Here is a 15,984-nt window from a genome sequence, read left to right as displayed (position 1 = left end):
CATATTGGGTACTTTTATATGCTCAAAAAAACCTGATGGTACTGTAAATCTGCTCTAGATTCTTTGAGCTAAACTTGTGTGAATCTACCATTAAAGGGAAGCAGTTACGAGTTCCATGCCCAAACCACAAACAGCATGAAACAGTGACAGGCTCCTTTAATCACATTTAAGCAGCACAATCATTCAGATTGAATCATAGCTCAGTGTAATCATTCAGATTGAATCATTACGAACAGGGCAGCGTCCTGAGGCTGGTCCACCTACCCAGACTGTCAGATCTCTCCCTATACACAAATATGGAAAAAACAATCAAGTCACCAGGGACTAACACAAAGTTAACATATCATCAGAAAATTACCTAGTGCTTTATGATAAACTGCGTCTTGATCACTCAGTGAGCTAGCTGATGGTACATCTCATCCCTCGATGTGTATTGAAGCAGTGAATTAAGAATGAGTGATCAATGTGGTGGGGTGGCTGATCAGTAGAAATAAAGGCATTTTGCTCTATTTTGCTCTGTGAGTGGTCACAAATATTTTTATCGCAACACCTACAAGATGTAAAAAATAATACAACTATAACGCACAATACCTCTCCATCAGGACCAAGCCCAGATCCCATTCCTTCTGCAATTTCTTCCATCTTCTGTAAACAACAAAATTTTGTCTATTAGATCACTTTAAAACAACCAATGACATTAAACAAAAAAATATATAACCATAGATATGACTTATATCAGCCATGACAGACTGTAACATGTTTGAGCCTGGTATTTAACCAAGATGGTAAGGGAGGGAAGCTGAGCATCAAAAAAGAACAAAAAGGTATCAGTCAACAGCAACATATTCTAGAAGCTTTGCTAGCTATCAGAGAATTATTTACTAATTTATACTAAGATTATTAGACATCAGAGTACCGACGAAAATATATAGAGATCAGGAATTCAAATTTTCACTTGCTAAAAGATTAACTTTCAGCGTTATTCCCCCCTTAGGCAGGAATGGCCATAAATGCCTGACGGATCAGGGTCACACGTCAGTCCCAAAAATAGAGCCCCAGAACCCTGGCTGGCATGGTTTTTGTGGCCAGATGTAGCCGGGCTTACGAAAACAGCCATGCGCCCTACAGTTTCTTTAGATGTAAAAGTGACAGAATCAGGGCAGTACATGGAGCTAAGCTTTTTCTATAATGGCCATTTTCTTTTCTAACTGCTATTTAACACAATTTCCTCTGTTATACATCAGACCGGACCACCTTCTTACATAGTTCAGTTCTAAAGCACTTATGTAGTTGCTTTGGTGGTGGCAAGAGGCCTGCACGGACACAATAACTGCTTGGCAGCAACACTGCAAGCTTTGATGCTCTGTGGGTTCATATGTCAGTGGTTTTAATATTATGGCTGATCAGTGTATAATAAAAAGAGAAACTAGAAAATCTGTAGAAGTAATTGCTGTAGGTTATAGTGTAATTTAAATACACAAAAAAATGACACAGGCTAGCAAAAAGTGCAGCCTTGGTTGCATGGATACAGATCTTGAAATGCTACTAATGGGAAGATTTGTGAGAAATGACTAAAAGCATCTTCGTCCCTCATGAATCAAAAGCAGACGAAAGAACCGAATGAAACAAAATTAGGAAGGGGAAAAAAAAAAAGATTTCTTCTTTTGTTACACAAAATATTGTTTTAAGAATACACAGATCTATTGATTAACAACAATACTATAAAAAATGTTGTGTGATCAATAACACATAAAACAAGTTTATGCAGGCACATGTATGTATTCACTCACTAACATAACTAATTTATTAACAGCTTGTGGCTGGTGGTATTTTAGTCAGCCTTGCTAGACTTCACACTCAGCCATCTGTGCAATAGCTAGTCATATGTACCATAAGAAAAAAAAATACCGTTAAATCTTTAGTTTTTTTATTTTTATTGTGGTATACTTAAAGCGTAACTGTCATTTTTTTTTTTAATTGCAGAAATCAGTAGTATAAGCGATTTTAAGAAACTCAGTAATAGGTTTCATTAGCCAAAAAAGCCTCCTTCTGTACTCAAGAAGCAATTTCCCAGCCTCCCCCCCTGACTTCTTATCTGTGCATTATCAGGCAAACACGTCTTCATTACAGAGAAGCCAGTGAAGACGGGTTCTGCTCTCTCCATTCTATCCTTATGGAGGGGGGAGGGGCTGAGGGAGATGAGGGAGCAGGAAGAGGTGACATGAAGGTCAGCTGTTTGTAGACTGTCTGGGCACCTAAACCGCAGGATTCTGGGGTCAGAAAGGTCAGTGCTTATCTATGAACTTACTGAGAGAAGATTGCAAGGTGTTGTGTTGTGCTGTGCAGGACTGCTCCGTGCTCAGTCACTCCTAACAGCCCCTCCCCTCTCCATAGCCACATAATGGAGACAGAAATCCTGCCTCTTCTGAAGTGAGGGGGGAGGCTGGGAGATTGCTTTTTCAGTCCAGAAGGAAACTCTTTTGGTTTATAAAACCTATTACAGAGTTTCTTAAAATCGCTTGTACTATTGATATTTAATGTTTTCAAAAAAATCTAAAACAATCTAAATCAACAGTAGATGTGATAGAAAATTCATTTTGCGTGTGTGCGCTTAGTCATATCTAAGTGTGCATAGGTAAAACACCTCATCTAGCTACTGTGTAACCCCTAATGGGCTTTTATCTTTTGTGATGGAATAAATGTTTATATTTTATTACAAGTCCCTTTGGAAGTGCTGGATCCATAACATGTTTCTGCTTTGAATATGGGCTGACTGCCTAGAATACACGCACCCTTTCCTGGAGCAAAGCAGGTAAGCCAACACACACCTTACTTCTTTTGTTGTATAGTTAAAGTAACTTTTTGCAAATGTGCAGCCTGTAGCATACTGTCATTTAATTACTGACAGAACAGGCTGACAACTGCAAAGTGGCAACTTACATGGCTGATGTAAAATCCAGTATAGGACAAAAACAAGGATACGAATACTCCACGCAGACCAGACATCTATAAGCTATTCAGCGTCTATTATCTGCGCAGAGTATTCATATCTTTGTTTTTGTCCTATATTGGATTTTACATTTGCCTGTCCGTACCCATAGTGGATCTTGGTAGATCTTCTCCTGCAGCAGCCGAGATATATATAACATCTATCAGACGCTTTTAAGTGGTTGTGACTGCTCGCAACCTGATCAAGTGAGCCAACCTGTATCTGTGGCATTTTCAGCTATTGCAATACGGAGTCATCCTATGAGGCGCTCTGCCCTTTCTTTTTCTCTTTTTTCCCCTTATTGCAACTTACATGGCTGCACATTCTTTTGTTACTGCTGCAAAAACATTCACAGCAACTCAAAAAAAGTCAAAATCTCAAAGCAAAAAAACAAACTTTGGGCACTGAAATATTATTTTTAAAGGGATATTACCATCTCAATGTATATAATTAAATTTGTAAGGCTCATCATGTTAAACATTTTTGCAAATACATTAATTTAGCAAACTTGTCTCTTTCTCCTGATATGCCGCTCTTTCCTTCCTATTCTGGACAGCCAGTCCACTGTTCGGCTTTAAAAGCACTGGACAGACTTAATATATGTGCATAATGAATGCAGTCATACCTCAGTTCTCGAACTTAATCTGTTCTGAAACCCTGTTCCAGAAAAGAGCAGAGATTTTTCATAGGAAATCATGGAAACACATTTAATTGGTTTTTACACTTCATGGGTCAGGTGGCCCATGAAGTGTAAGGAGTTAAGAACTAATGCAAGAGCATCACTGCTTACCTCCTCTGCACATACAGCAAGTAGCAGTGCATTACATACTGCCCCTTACTTCAGGAGTGGGGAATCCCAGCTACAAACAGGGTTTGCCAGTCTGGAGCAGAAAACTTCTGCTCTGGAGGGAGCCCTGTCTGTACTATTGCTTTTGGTGTTCTGCTCCTCCTAGGGGATAAGAGGTGATTCTGTGCACAGCATCATAACTTAAACTCTGCCTGGCTGGCAAACTTGAGCTGGCTCAGCAGCAGCAAAACTGACAGGGGCTCCCTTTAGAGCAGAAATTTTCTGTTTCTGGCTGGAAAACCCTGTTTAGAGGAGCAGGGACTCTCTTCATAATGAAGGAATTCCCTGCTCTAAACAGTGGTACCTTAACACCTCTGATAACTATTGTTCAGCCAACAGTTATCTCCCCCAGTTTTGTTCGGATACCAAGCAAAATTAGAGTACTAAACAAGACTTTGGGGAAAACAGTTCGAGAAGAGAGGTACCACTGTACAGCTTTTAGTTTGTGTTGTCTTGGGAGGCAGAGACCGCCCCCTATGGTCTGATTTAATACCTCTAGGGGTTTTTGAATGTTTTTAAACATGTGAAGTGTCTTGTGTTGCCAATTAAGTAGAATTATCGCCTTGTTGGGCGCACTTCATTTTTGTCCTTCTCCCTTTTTAATTTTTTGGGATTCTACAAAAGCATGATACATCCCACCTTAAATGCTATAAAATGTTGCTACCTTCTTTCTTCGCTTTTTCTTTTTCTCCTTAGCAGCCTGAGCTTGTTTATGCTCCCAAACCAAACTGGTCAGATTAGCGACGTACTCATCAGTCTGTTGGAGGAGATAGGCCAGACGGCGATCCTTTTTCTGGTCAATAAGCTTACGGTAGCCTTCTTCATCTTCTGCCTAAAAACAGCACATACGCATATAATGGTCATAGTTATAAATGCACAAAGAAATTACAATAGCAAAACAAATGTGTACATTCTCTTGTAAACATTTTAATTAATCTCATGTACCCTTAATGGCGAGCATTACTAAGGAAAAGCATAATGGAGTGACTGAAGCTTTCATAGAAAAAGCAGTGAAACACACAATTTGTGAAACATTCACCATTGGAAAAAGGCCTGGATTTAAATGGTACACACTGAACAATTGAGCAAAAGAATGTTACATATTTAAAGTTCTTTCTATTTTATTATAGTGTACAGAACTTTGACCTTTCTTTATTTGTTGTTGTGCAACTACTGTTCTTGCAATCCACAATATAAGTAACTTTAGACAACCTCTGATGTGGGTCCGATGAGTGCTTTTTTTGGGGCTTGTTTTTTTTTTAGTGTGATGTAGTGTCTGGTAAAGCAAACTATACTTTGTATATCCAGAAACGTGTTCCAAATAATCACTGGTAGAACATCTGGACAGTATATAGCCACAGTACATGACCACAGTCATGGTCTGAACAAAGGTCATGGTCTGAACACAATAGTATGCCTAAAGTTGTTGTGAGGAAACAAAATGCTTCACCTCTGCAGCTCTGCATCAGTGAATAAACAAATACAGCCTATTGAACAGGTCTACTATTGCTTTAAAGCATACCTGTAACAAAAAAAACTACTGACATGTTACAGACATGTAAAAGAGATACAAAACAAAACACTTATCAGTTAGTGGTCAGGAGAATGAGCACTGAGAGACATGCACTGCCATATACTACTCTCCCTTCTCTGAGTGTGTGTGGGACAGCCCAATAGATTTACATTGTGTTTCAATCTCGATAACATGACGTGGAGCCAGAAGATTTGCTAAGCACAGAGTTCTCTTGCTCTCCTAAACAGTCATGGTCTGAACACTCACATTGACAAAAACTGACGTATCAAAAGTTTTTGTTTGTTGACCGTGCCTATTTAAATATAATGGCTTTTTTTCTCCTGAAAAAGTTACAAAAATGTTTTCTGTTTCTGTTACATAAAACAAGGCCTCATACAAAAAAAATGTCTGCTGAAATACAGGGAGGAATAAACTAAAAAAGAAAAAAACATTAGCTGAGGCCTGATCAATGAAGAGTTATGTAGAATACGCCATATGGGTACTGCAGTAAAGAAAGAAAAACATAACAGGATATATGTATGTGCCATTCCTAGATGGCCTGTAGTAGTTTTGCCATTAACTTACCATCAATCTTCTCATTCTTTCTTTCTCAATTCTTTCAGTTTCTTTCTTTTGTTCCCGCTCGGTGTTTGCATGCCATGTAGCAACAGCTTTAGAAAGTTTTTGGATTTTGCCAGTGACAGATCTATGGTACTCTTTGAAGTCTTTAGCATGTTGCAATATGCTGTTGAGATATTCCTGTAAGCGAATAGGTAAAGCACAGGTAAGATAACTATTGCAACTGGATAATACAAATATTCATACATTGGTCAGAACATTAAAACTACCATTAGGACTCATGCAGATAATCTTAATGTGGCTCTGTACAACTTCCAGACTGTTATGTAGTATATGCTGTACACACAGAAAAATGTGAAGCCATACAGTACATCCATAGAAAAATTGTGGACACATCCAATCGGATACTTTATTACAGAACTCTATGCCCAAAAGAGGCCATAAGGCAGCATATGGTCAATTAACGGTACTGAAAAACAGCATTCCCTCAAGGAGCCAAAAAAATGTATTGCATGAAAAGCTTGGGACTTTGACATGATGTACCAGGAATGACCTGCTAACTACCTTCAGAGAACCACAATAATGCCCAACTTCTTTCAGGAGCCACAACCATAGAAACAAGGTAATAGTAAAAAAAAATTCTAACATATACTGTACACTACTGTGTATAAACACTCACTAATGCGGTGTTCAGTGTCCGAGATACAGTTACTGTGATTCCCATGGTTTAACCCACTAGTTGACAGTCAATAGCAACTGCGGTGGTGGCAGCAGCACCCTCTAGCATGCGATTACGTGGTGCCGACTGGTTAAGATTAAAACATATACAATTTTTTTAAACCAAATCAAATTGTCCCTTACCTGGTGTTTTTGTCTTCGTTTCCGTTCCTGTTCAATTTTCTGTTGCTTTTCAAGCTTCTCGGTCATACGAGCTTCACGAAGGGTTTGTCTCTTATTTCTCTTGTAAGCCTTTGAGTTGAGGGCTGTTTCGAGAGTGGTATCTCGACGCATGCATGCCACGACCTCCTGTCTTAGCTGGCAACAGAAAAAAAAAAAAATTAACACTTCACACAATTTAAAATCATTAACCCTTTCTGGACTGGGCTAATATTCGTTTTTGCATTTTTGTTTTTTTCCTCCTTGTGCTTAAAAGGCCATAGCAGTTGCATTTTTACACATACAGACCCACATGAGGCCTTATTTTTTGCGTCACTAATTGTACTTTGCAATGACAGGCTGAAATTTTGCATAAAATAATAAATTAATAACACTTTTTTTTTTTATACATATACTAGAAGCCCCCCTGGGGGACTTCTTGTATATGCACACTGATCTCTCATAGAGATCTATGCTGTATAGGATATACAGCATAGATCGATGAGATCAGTGTTCTATTGCCTTTGGCTGCTGCAGGCAAAAGCAATAGAATGCCGAGCCGGGGGGGAGGGAGGCGGGCGATCTCCCCACTAGACCACCAGGGAACAGCTGCAGTAAGTCTTCAGATGCAGCTGTCAACTTTGACAGCTGCATCTGAAGACTTAATTAGCGGGCACGGTCCGATCACTGCAGCTCCAGGCTATATGCGGCACCCGGGACCGCGGGACCACTCTGAACTCCCCCCACCTGCGCAAGGATGTACAGTTATGTCCTCGTGCAGGAAGGGGTTAAAGGGACCTATGGATACTCCAGACTAAATGTGACATTTTAGTATATTTTTTCCCATTACCCTGTCGGTTTTTCAAAACGCCGCCTGGTTCTTCTCGTGTTTGGTGCCATTTTCTTTCTGTGCACCAGCCCGTTGTATGTACTGGAGGCAGGTCTGGTGCCCCCCAGTGAGGCACCTCCATTGGAATCAAGCAGGACCACGTCACCAGGGAGAGGACATGATATAAACAACACTGGGGGGGGGTCTGGCCCGCCCCCAGTGCGTACAGTGGCAGTTATTGGCAGAGTGGGCCACAGAGACTGGTTAGTTTTCAAAAGGGGGGACCCGGAGTCACGGCAGGAGGACAGCAGAGGACCGTGGACAGGGGAGCATAACATCTTTATTATTTTCAATATACTAACGCTGGAGTACCACTATAATCAGCCATTGTCTACGCATCAGCTATTACACGGAGGGATGCTTCGCCAGTGCCCGGTGATTTTGTGACTGAAAGACAATGATCAGCTAACAATTGAACAATACCTCACTCCGTGGCTGACTGTTGTCCTTATTACACAGGGCCCTATTACATGGAGGGATTCGGGAGATAAATTGTTCCATGTATTAGGGCCCTTAATCTGACCAGCCTTGTAATTGTTATCTATGCGACAGAAAAAAAAAAAAAACATAGGACCCCTCCCCCTACAATACTCATACTGTTGGAGCTTGGTCTTTCCCCTGCATTTAGAATATAAATTTAATTCATGAATGAAATAATTTAGTCACCTGACGTTGGAAGTTTAGTAGTCTAAGAGCTTTTAACTCCACTGTAGCTTTTGTCCTCAGATCAGGTGGTAGAGAGCCAGGTAAGTTTTCTAGTTCCTGAATTCGATGAGTGATACGGGCTTGAAGTCTAAAACACACAAAGAAAATGTTACATGTTTTTAGTTCAGCAAAATTATGCAGTCTTATGCAGTTTAGACAATGACCAAGGATTACACTACTAACTGCACTGAGGAGAAAGGTAAGAGACATACATTCCTCCTCAGCGTACCGTGCACAATAGGGGGCTATCTGCAAGTTAGATTCATCTAAGCTGCTGAAAGTTCCCCTTTAAACTTTTATTATGGGATGGGATTTTTTATTTATGACTTTTTTTTTTTACACTAATTTGATGTCCTGACTGCTCATAGAGAGCAATGTAGTACATATGTACTGCATTGATCTATGTTATTTGGGCTTGATTACTAGGGGCTGCTGAAGGCAGTCCCTAGCTGTTGCCAATCCAGGACCAGCGTCATAACATTGCTAAGGATAACAGGCTTCCTGCGATCTCCCCACTATACCACCACCGAAGGCTTTTAAATGGCATTTATATGCTGCTGTAAGTTGATCGGCCAAGCCAACTATTAACCACGGTTAGGGGCCCCCTCTGTATCCCCTTAGCATCGCCATGACTTACTGGTACATCATGGGTACTTAAAGAGTTAAAGTTATGTGTAATAGAAGTCAACAATCAGCAGACATGAACGATGCTGGCAGATCATTGCTGTAGTTTGTCTTTCAACATGTTGACAAACAACTGTGATAGCAACGATCTGCTGCCATCGCTCCGTGGAGTAGGAGCAACAGAAGCAGCCCGCCGCTATCCTCTATGGGCTGCCTGAACGATCTAGCAATTACCTGGGCAGCCCCCCCCCCCCCGCACTTACCCGCTCACTGCTGCTGCATGTGGTAGCATCAGCAGCGAGCGGGGAGAGAGGAGCAACAGTGCTCGTTTGCGCCTCCAGTCGCCCCGTGTAATAGAGCTAAGATGCATTTACACATAGCCACAGTGAATGGAGCCCACTGCTCCGAACGCATATATGGTATAGTGTAGCCAACAAATAGTGGATCAGCAGGTTATGGCAAATGTCTCTGCTGTATCTGTATGCTCTGTCTGAAAAACCCCTTTAACAAACAAATGAGTAAAAGTAACAAAGTATTTGTGCCAGTAGGCAGAAATCCCAAACCCCCAAACTACATAAAGAGCTGCAAGAACAGCAGTTTTTAGTCAGCAATTACAGCAGTATTTACTGCTAATATGCCTTGGCATTGCACATGAATAATTAAAAAAGCTTGTTTGCTGAAGGTTTACATAGAAATCTATCAAATGTACTGTATATAATGCATCAGCAGGGTCACAAGACTACATATTCTTCTTGCAAAATATTCCAAATATCTCCAAGGATCAATAAACCTCTTCACTGGACCTAAAAAATCCCCAGTCTGTAATACAGGTCTGTTTCTTACTAGAATAGTAACCCCTCTTGATTTACAGTTCAATCTCTATGAAAAACCTGTCTGACCTAATTCTAATTCAATTTTTTGTACTCTGGAGGAGAGAAAATGAGTCTCCCGCAGGGTTTCAGAATTACATCTTTGCGGTTTGGGTGTTTTTAAGCCTCAGATCTCCTTAGGAGACAATCTGACCATCTATTTTTGTGGTGTATTTATAGAGCAAAAGGTAAAGACAGTAGAGTGACCCGAGCCAGTTACTGTCCATGAATAGAAACATGTACCTTTGTTTTATGGAAAGAGCACATTCTATTCATCTCATATACCTAAATGTAATCATTTTCTTTACATTTAAGATAAAAACAAATCTACAATGTAAAAGCAGCATGATAAACAAGGAGATAAAATATATTCCCCAGGTAATAAAAGTACACACAATAAGCATTTTTAACCCCTTCCCCCAAAATGACGTCCTGGGACGTCATGTAATGCAGGTACTAAACGCATTATGACGTCCCAGGACGTCATGAATGTAAAAAAGCACTGTGCAAATTTGTACAGTGATGTTTACTGTTTGTGGCCACCGGCAGGACCCAGGGTCTCCTGGCAACAGCCAGGAGACACACCGGAGCCCGGCCAGTTAGTTTAACCCTATAGATTCCATGGTCAGTACTGACCATGGAATCTATAGGCTTGACAGAAGGAGGAGCTCCCCCTGTCACCCATCGGGACCTGTGCAGTGTGATCGCTGGGTCCCGATGCCTGTCTGAGCCTGATGCTCCTCTTCAAAACATGCCCCCTGTGTAACTTTCTGAAGTCTGAAGTGATCTGAAGTGATCCCCCTGCTGTGTGAGTTCTATAAGGCTGACAGGAGGAGGGAGCTCCCCCTGTCACCCATCGGGACCCTCGCAGCGCGATCGTGGGGTCCCGATGTGTCCCTGAGCCTCCTGATTCATGGCACAAGCAACTGCTGCTACAGAAGCCTGTGAGATCGCGCCCCAGGCTCTGTCTCACAGGCTAAGTGACAACCTGTCAGAGCCTGCAGCGCAATCTCACAGGCTTCTGTAGCAGCAGTTGCTTGTGCCATGAATCAGGAGGCTCAGGGACACATCGGGACCCCACGATCGCACTGCCAGGGTCCCGATGGGTGACAGGGGGAGCTCCCTTCTCCAGTCAGTCATAGATCACACACAGCAGGGGGATCACTTCAGATAGAAAGTTACACAGGGGGCATGTTTTGAAGAGGAGCATCAGGCTCAGACAGGCATTGGGACCCAGCGATCACACTGCACAGGTCCCAATGGGTAATGCACAGGTCACGATGGGTGACAGTGGGAGCTCCCTCCTTCTGTCACCTCTATAGAGTGAACACATTTAGACCCTGCAAAGGCTGGTAAAACACATAGAAGTACATCAGTGTCAGTGTCAGGTATAGCACCCAGTACTGATGTACAGCTATGTGTTATACTAGCCATCGCATGGTCCTAATGTGTGCCTGTGCTGTGTACCTGCTGAACATGGCCCCAATATAAAAACCTGTGAGATGGAGCCACAGGCTCTGTCTCACAGGCTGTCAGTTGAAAACTAACAGTTATAGCACATAGCAGTACAAATGTATTGCTATGTGCTATACTAGCAATCCAACAATTCCAGTGGTAAGTCCTATTGGGGAACCAAAAAAATAAAGTGAAAAAAACAAAGTGTAAAAACATAAATAAAAATAAAATAATAAAGTGTAAAAATATAAAAAGTGATCCTTCACCAATGAAGGCCTGTATTACAAAAAGGTTAAAAAAAAAATCCACAGATTAGATGACAACCACTGAGACCCTGACTTGATCTTAAAAGTGGGGGTCCCGAGTGTGAATGGAGCAAAATACTGGATCCCAGTTTCATTCACACAATATGGGACTTCTCAAGATAGCTGGACACTGTATTCCGCCACCTTATCTGCTATCTCTGTCAGACCCCTAGAGCCTGAATGGAGTGGAAGTGCACAGACCACTGCTTCACTCAAAAGCACTCAGGACCCCCGTACTTATTATCAGTGGGGTTCCACTAATCACTTTTCACCTATCCTGCACATGGGTGGTAATTTGTAGTCTTAGGATAACCCTTTTAAGTGTTTTCATTGTGCAAAAAAGAAAAAGAAAAAAAAAGTACAGTTATAGAAAACAATATAAATGTAGCATCTCAAAATAGTCCTAAATTTAAGGGGTGCGCGCATCTCTGGTGGCACAAATGGGGCACAACATATGTTGCACTGCAATGGCCTAGCTGGAAAAATTATGTGCATTTAGCTTGCCTGTGGGCTCTTAAAGGGAACCAATCACTTAAAAAACGCATGTAAAGCTATGGGAATGTGCTGTAGCAGCACCCAGCACACTTCCCAAACATGCTTTTATACCCCCCGTCCCTGCAATGTACAAGCCAAAAACGTACTTTATAAACTCGGCGCTCTGTATGTAAATTACCCCCAAGTAGTCCTCTGGGTGGGAAGCTGCGGGCAAGTAGTCACGGTCCCTGGGCATTCTGCAGTGCTAATCACGCCCCTCTGGGCGTGATTAGCCTGCATAATTGTGGCGGCGTCATCCGCGCTGTCTCTAACGTCAGCACGCCTACGTTCTTGCTGTGCCGCTCATGCGCAGTACAGCGGGTCCGGTCTGCACCGTACTGCGCAGGTGCAAAATAGCCTCGAACTCATTGCCGGATCTCCAGCAATGAGTTTGAGGCTTTCTGCACGTGCGCAGTATGGCGCAGACCGGACCCGCTGTACTGCGCATGAGCGGCACAGCAAGAACGTAGGCGTGCTGACGTTAGAGACAGCGCGCCTCCGATGACGCCGCCACAATTATGCAGGCTAATCACGCCCAGAGGGGCGTGATTAGCACTGCAGAACGCCCAGGGACCGTGACTACTTGCCCGCAGCTCCCCGCCCAGAGGACTACTTGGGGGTAATTTAAATACAGGGCGCCGAGTTTATAAAGTACGTTTTTGGCTTGTACATTGCAGGGACGGGGGTATAAAAGCATGTTTGGGAAGTGTGGTGGGTGCTGCTACAGCACATTCCCATAGCTTTACATGCATTTTTTAAGTAATTGGTTCCCTTTAATGCTCTGTCTACTCCTAGATGATGTTTCTGAGGGTGTTTACTTTAAAAAATGAGGTAATCTTTGGGAGGTTTCTGCTGTACTAGTACCACATGGGGCATTGTAAATGTAGATACTCTATAACCAGTCCAGCAAAATGTGCCCTAAATATGGCACTCCTCTCCTTCTGAGCCCTGTCATGTGTCCAAACAGCAGTTTATGGTCACATATGAAGTATTTCCATTTTCAGGAGAGACTGGGTAACACATTTGGGCATATTTATACCCGTGTTCCTTGTGAAAATTAGATATTTTGCGCAACAAGTTAATTTTATTGTAAAAAAATGTAGATTTTAATTTTTATGGCAAAATGCTTAAGACTTTCCTCCAACATCTGTGAGGTCTAAATGCTCGTTACACCCCTAGACGAATTGTATGTGATGTGCAGTTTTCAAAATGGGGTCATTTATGGGGAGTTTCCTCTGTAATAGTACCATGGGGGGCGCTGCAAATGCACATGGACCCCAAATAAGGTTTCAACAAAATCTGTGCTAAATATGTGAAAAGAGCATCTTTCCCTTCAGAGCCTTGCCGTATACTCAGACAACAGTTTGTGACCCCATATAGGGTACTGCCATACTCCAGAGAAATTGGGTTATACATTCTTGATTGTTTATTTCCTTTTCTTTATTGTTAACATGAGAAATTTCAAGCCAAAAATGAATTTCACTGGGAAAAAAATATATATATTTTCATTGCCCACTCTCCTCAAACACCTCTGGAGTCCTTATACTTGCTACACCCCTGGATGAATAATTTGAGGGGTTTAGTTTCCAAAATGGGGTAATTTGTGGGGGCGGTCCACTCTCCTGGTGCTACTGGGGCACTGCAAGTGCACGTAGTACCCAGAAACTGCTCCATCAAAATCTGCACTGAAAATAATGTAACAGGGCGCTCCTTCCCTTCTAAGCCCTACCATGTGCCCAAAAAGGGGTTTATGCCAACAAAGGGGGTGCTTTTGTACTCAGGAGAACTTGTGTTACAGATTTTGAGGTGCATTTTTGCCTATGTTCTTTGTGAAAATATGAAATTTTAAACATGAAAATCTTAATGGGAAAAAAGCTAATCTTTTAATTCTTATGTCCTAATGAGTAATGCTTTCCTCAAACACCTGTAAGGTCAAAATGCTCACTATACCTCTTGATTAAATCTTTGAGGGGTGCATTTTTTAATATGGGGTGACTTATGGGGGTTTCTAACATACAAACTGCTCCAATTCACATCACAAATTAACTGGCCCGTAAAAAAAATGATATTTGAAATTTTCATGAAAATGTGAAAATTACTGATAAACTTCTAAGCCTTGTAACATCTTAAGAAAGTAAAACATGTTTCCCAAATCATGCCAGCATATAGTAGACATATTGCTAATGTGACTTAGTAACTAATTTATGTGGCGTGACTAACTTTTTTAGAAGCTGAAATTTTCAAAGTCATACTAATGCTATTTTTTTCTAATTTTTCATAATATTTTGCAATTTTTTCCCAAAAAACACCCAAAATACTGACACCTAAATACAATAACATAAAGTACAATGTGTTACGAGAAAACAATCCCAGAATCGTGAGCATACATTAAAGCATTGCAGAGTTATAATGAAATAAAGAGAGACAGGTCAAATTATGAAAAATGAGCTTGGTCATTAAGGCCAAAACAGGCTGCGGAGGCAAGGGGTTAATGAACCTTTGTGTAGATATAAATGCTTATTGTGCATGATGGGTGCTTCAACAATTAGATTAGATTTTTTTATACACCTTATTAACTAGGGAATATATGTTACTTTAAGATACAGCACAGACATTCTTCATCCCTTTTTGGGGATTGTTCTCATCTCTCTCATATATTATAGAAAAATTGGAAAATGTAGGGCATAAATGATAAGATGATTTATTTTGACTGTCAAAATCTTAGAAAGTAATCTTCCTATAGCTGTCAATAATTAATAACAAACACATATGACCTTTGTATTACTATCATACCTCATGTTTTATGTTCTTTACACTTTTACGCATAATTTTAAAATGTAATACTTTCTTTCATTCCGCTGCCAATATGTAAACCCCATCCCCCTTAACCCGGTGAATACTTTAGGCCCGCTTCACACGTCCGGAAAAACCACCCGGATTGCCTATCAAGAAATCCGGGCGGATTTCCGGACGCATAGACTTTCATTGGACACGGACACCCTTCCGGAATGGTGTCCGTTCCGTAAAATAGGACCGGATTTTTTAGAACCGGTCCTATTTTCGTCCAGAAATCCAGCCCGGACGCCCCCATAGGAGTCTATGGGAGCGCCCAGGCCCCGGACGCTTTCCTGATGCACATAAAAGCCTGAAAGCGTCCGGAGTTCCACTCACCCGGACCACCTTCCGCCTCTGCCCCGGCCTCCTGCTGCCTCGTCATCCGCCGCCTTGTCTGCAGGTACCCCCCGCAGCCACTCGCGGCACCCTCGCACCCCCCCGCGGCCACTTGCGGCACCCCCGCGGCTACTCGCAGCACCCCCGCCCCCCCCCCCCCCCCCCCCGCGCCCCCCCCCCCCCCCCCCCCCCCCGGCGGCCAGGAGACCAGGACAGGTGAGATTAAAACTCCCATCATGCCCTGCTGACAGGCCATGATGGGAGTTGTACTTCTGCAGTCTGTGGCCATCCAGGTTGCAGAAGTACAACTCCCATCATGTCCTGCAACCTGGGTGACCACAGACTGCAGAAGTACAATTTCCATCACGACCTGTCAGCCAAGCATGATGGTAGTTGTATTTCTGCAAACTGGATAGTCACAGCTTGCAGAATTACATGTCCTATTTTTCTTCTCATCAGGAAATCCTGAAGGTTTTTCCTGATGGTTTCCTGAAGGTAAAAACGGATTACTGTCAGGAAATCCTGATACTTTCCTGATGACATTTAAGGCCTCCTGATCAGGATTTCCTGACCGTAAAAACTGACACGGACGTGTGAATGGGGCCTTACCCATCTGCACTTTGTCCTG

General features: G+C 42.1%; 1 protein-coding gene across 3 annotated transcripts in view; it reads right to left on the bottom strand.

Annotated features, from left to right (window-relative positions):
• SMARCA2 (SWI/SNF related BAF chromatin remodeling complex subunit ATPase 2) overlaps positions 1-15,984 on the bottom strand; it is a 139,452-nt gene that overhangs the window by 82,139 nt on the left and 41,329 nt on the right. For all 3 annotated transcript variants that reach the window (XM_069961900.1, XM_069961901.1, XM_069961899.1), the window contains exons 7-11: positions 8,360-8,486; positions 6,790-6,963; positions 5,935-6,108; positions 4,501-4,668; positions 592-645 (exon numbers count right to left, since the gene is read on the bottom strand). In XM_069961900.1, the coding sequence (XP_069818001.1) occupies positions 592-645; positions 4,501-4,668; positions 5,935-6,108; positions 6,790-6,963; positions 8,360-8,486 (697 nt within the window). The remainder of the gene's footprint in view (positions 1-591; positions 646-4,500; positions 4,669-5,934; positions 6,109-6,789; positions 6,964-8,359; positions 8,487-15,984) is intronic.

This window comes from Dendropsophus ebraccatus, chromosome 3, assembly GCF_027789765.1.
Source record: "Dendropsophus ebraccatus isolate aDenEbr1 chromosome 3, aDenEbr1.pat, whole genome shotgun sequence".
NCBI classification, from domain to species: Eukaryota; Metazoa; Chordata; class Amphibia; order Anura; family Hylidae; genus Dendropsophus; species Dendropsophus ebraccatus.
Note: the sequence above shows the minus strand (reverse complement) of the source record. Positions and strands in the feature narration are given on the sequence as shown.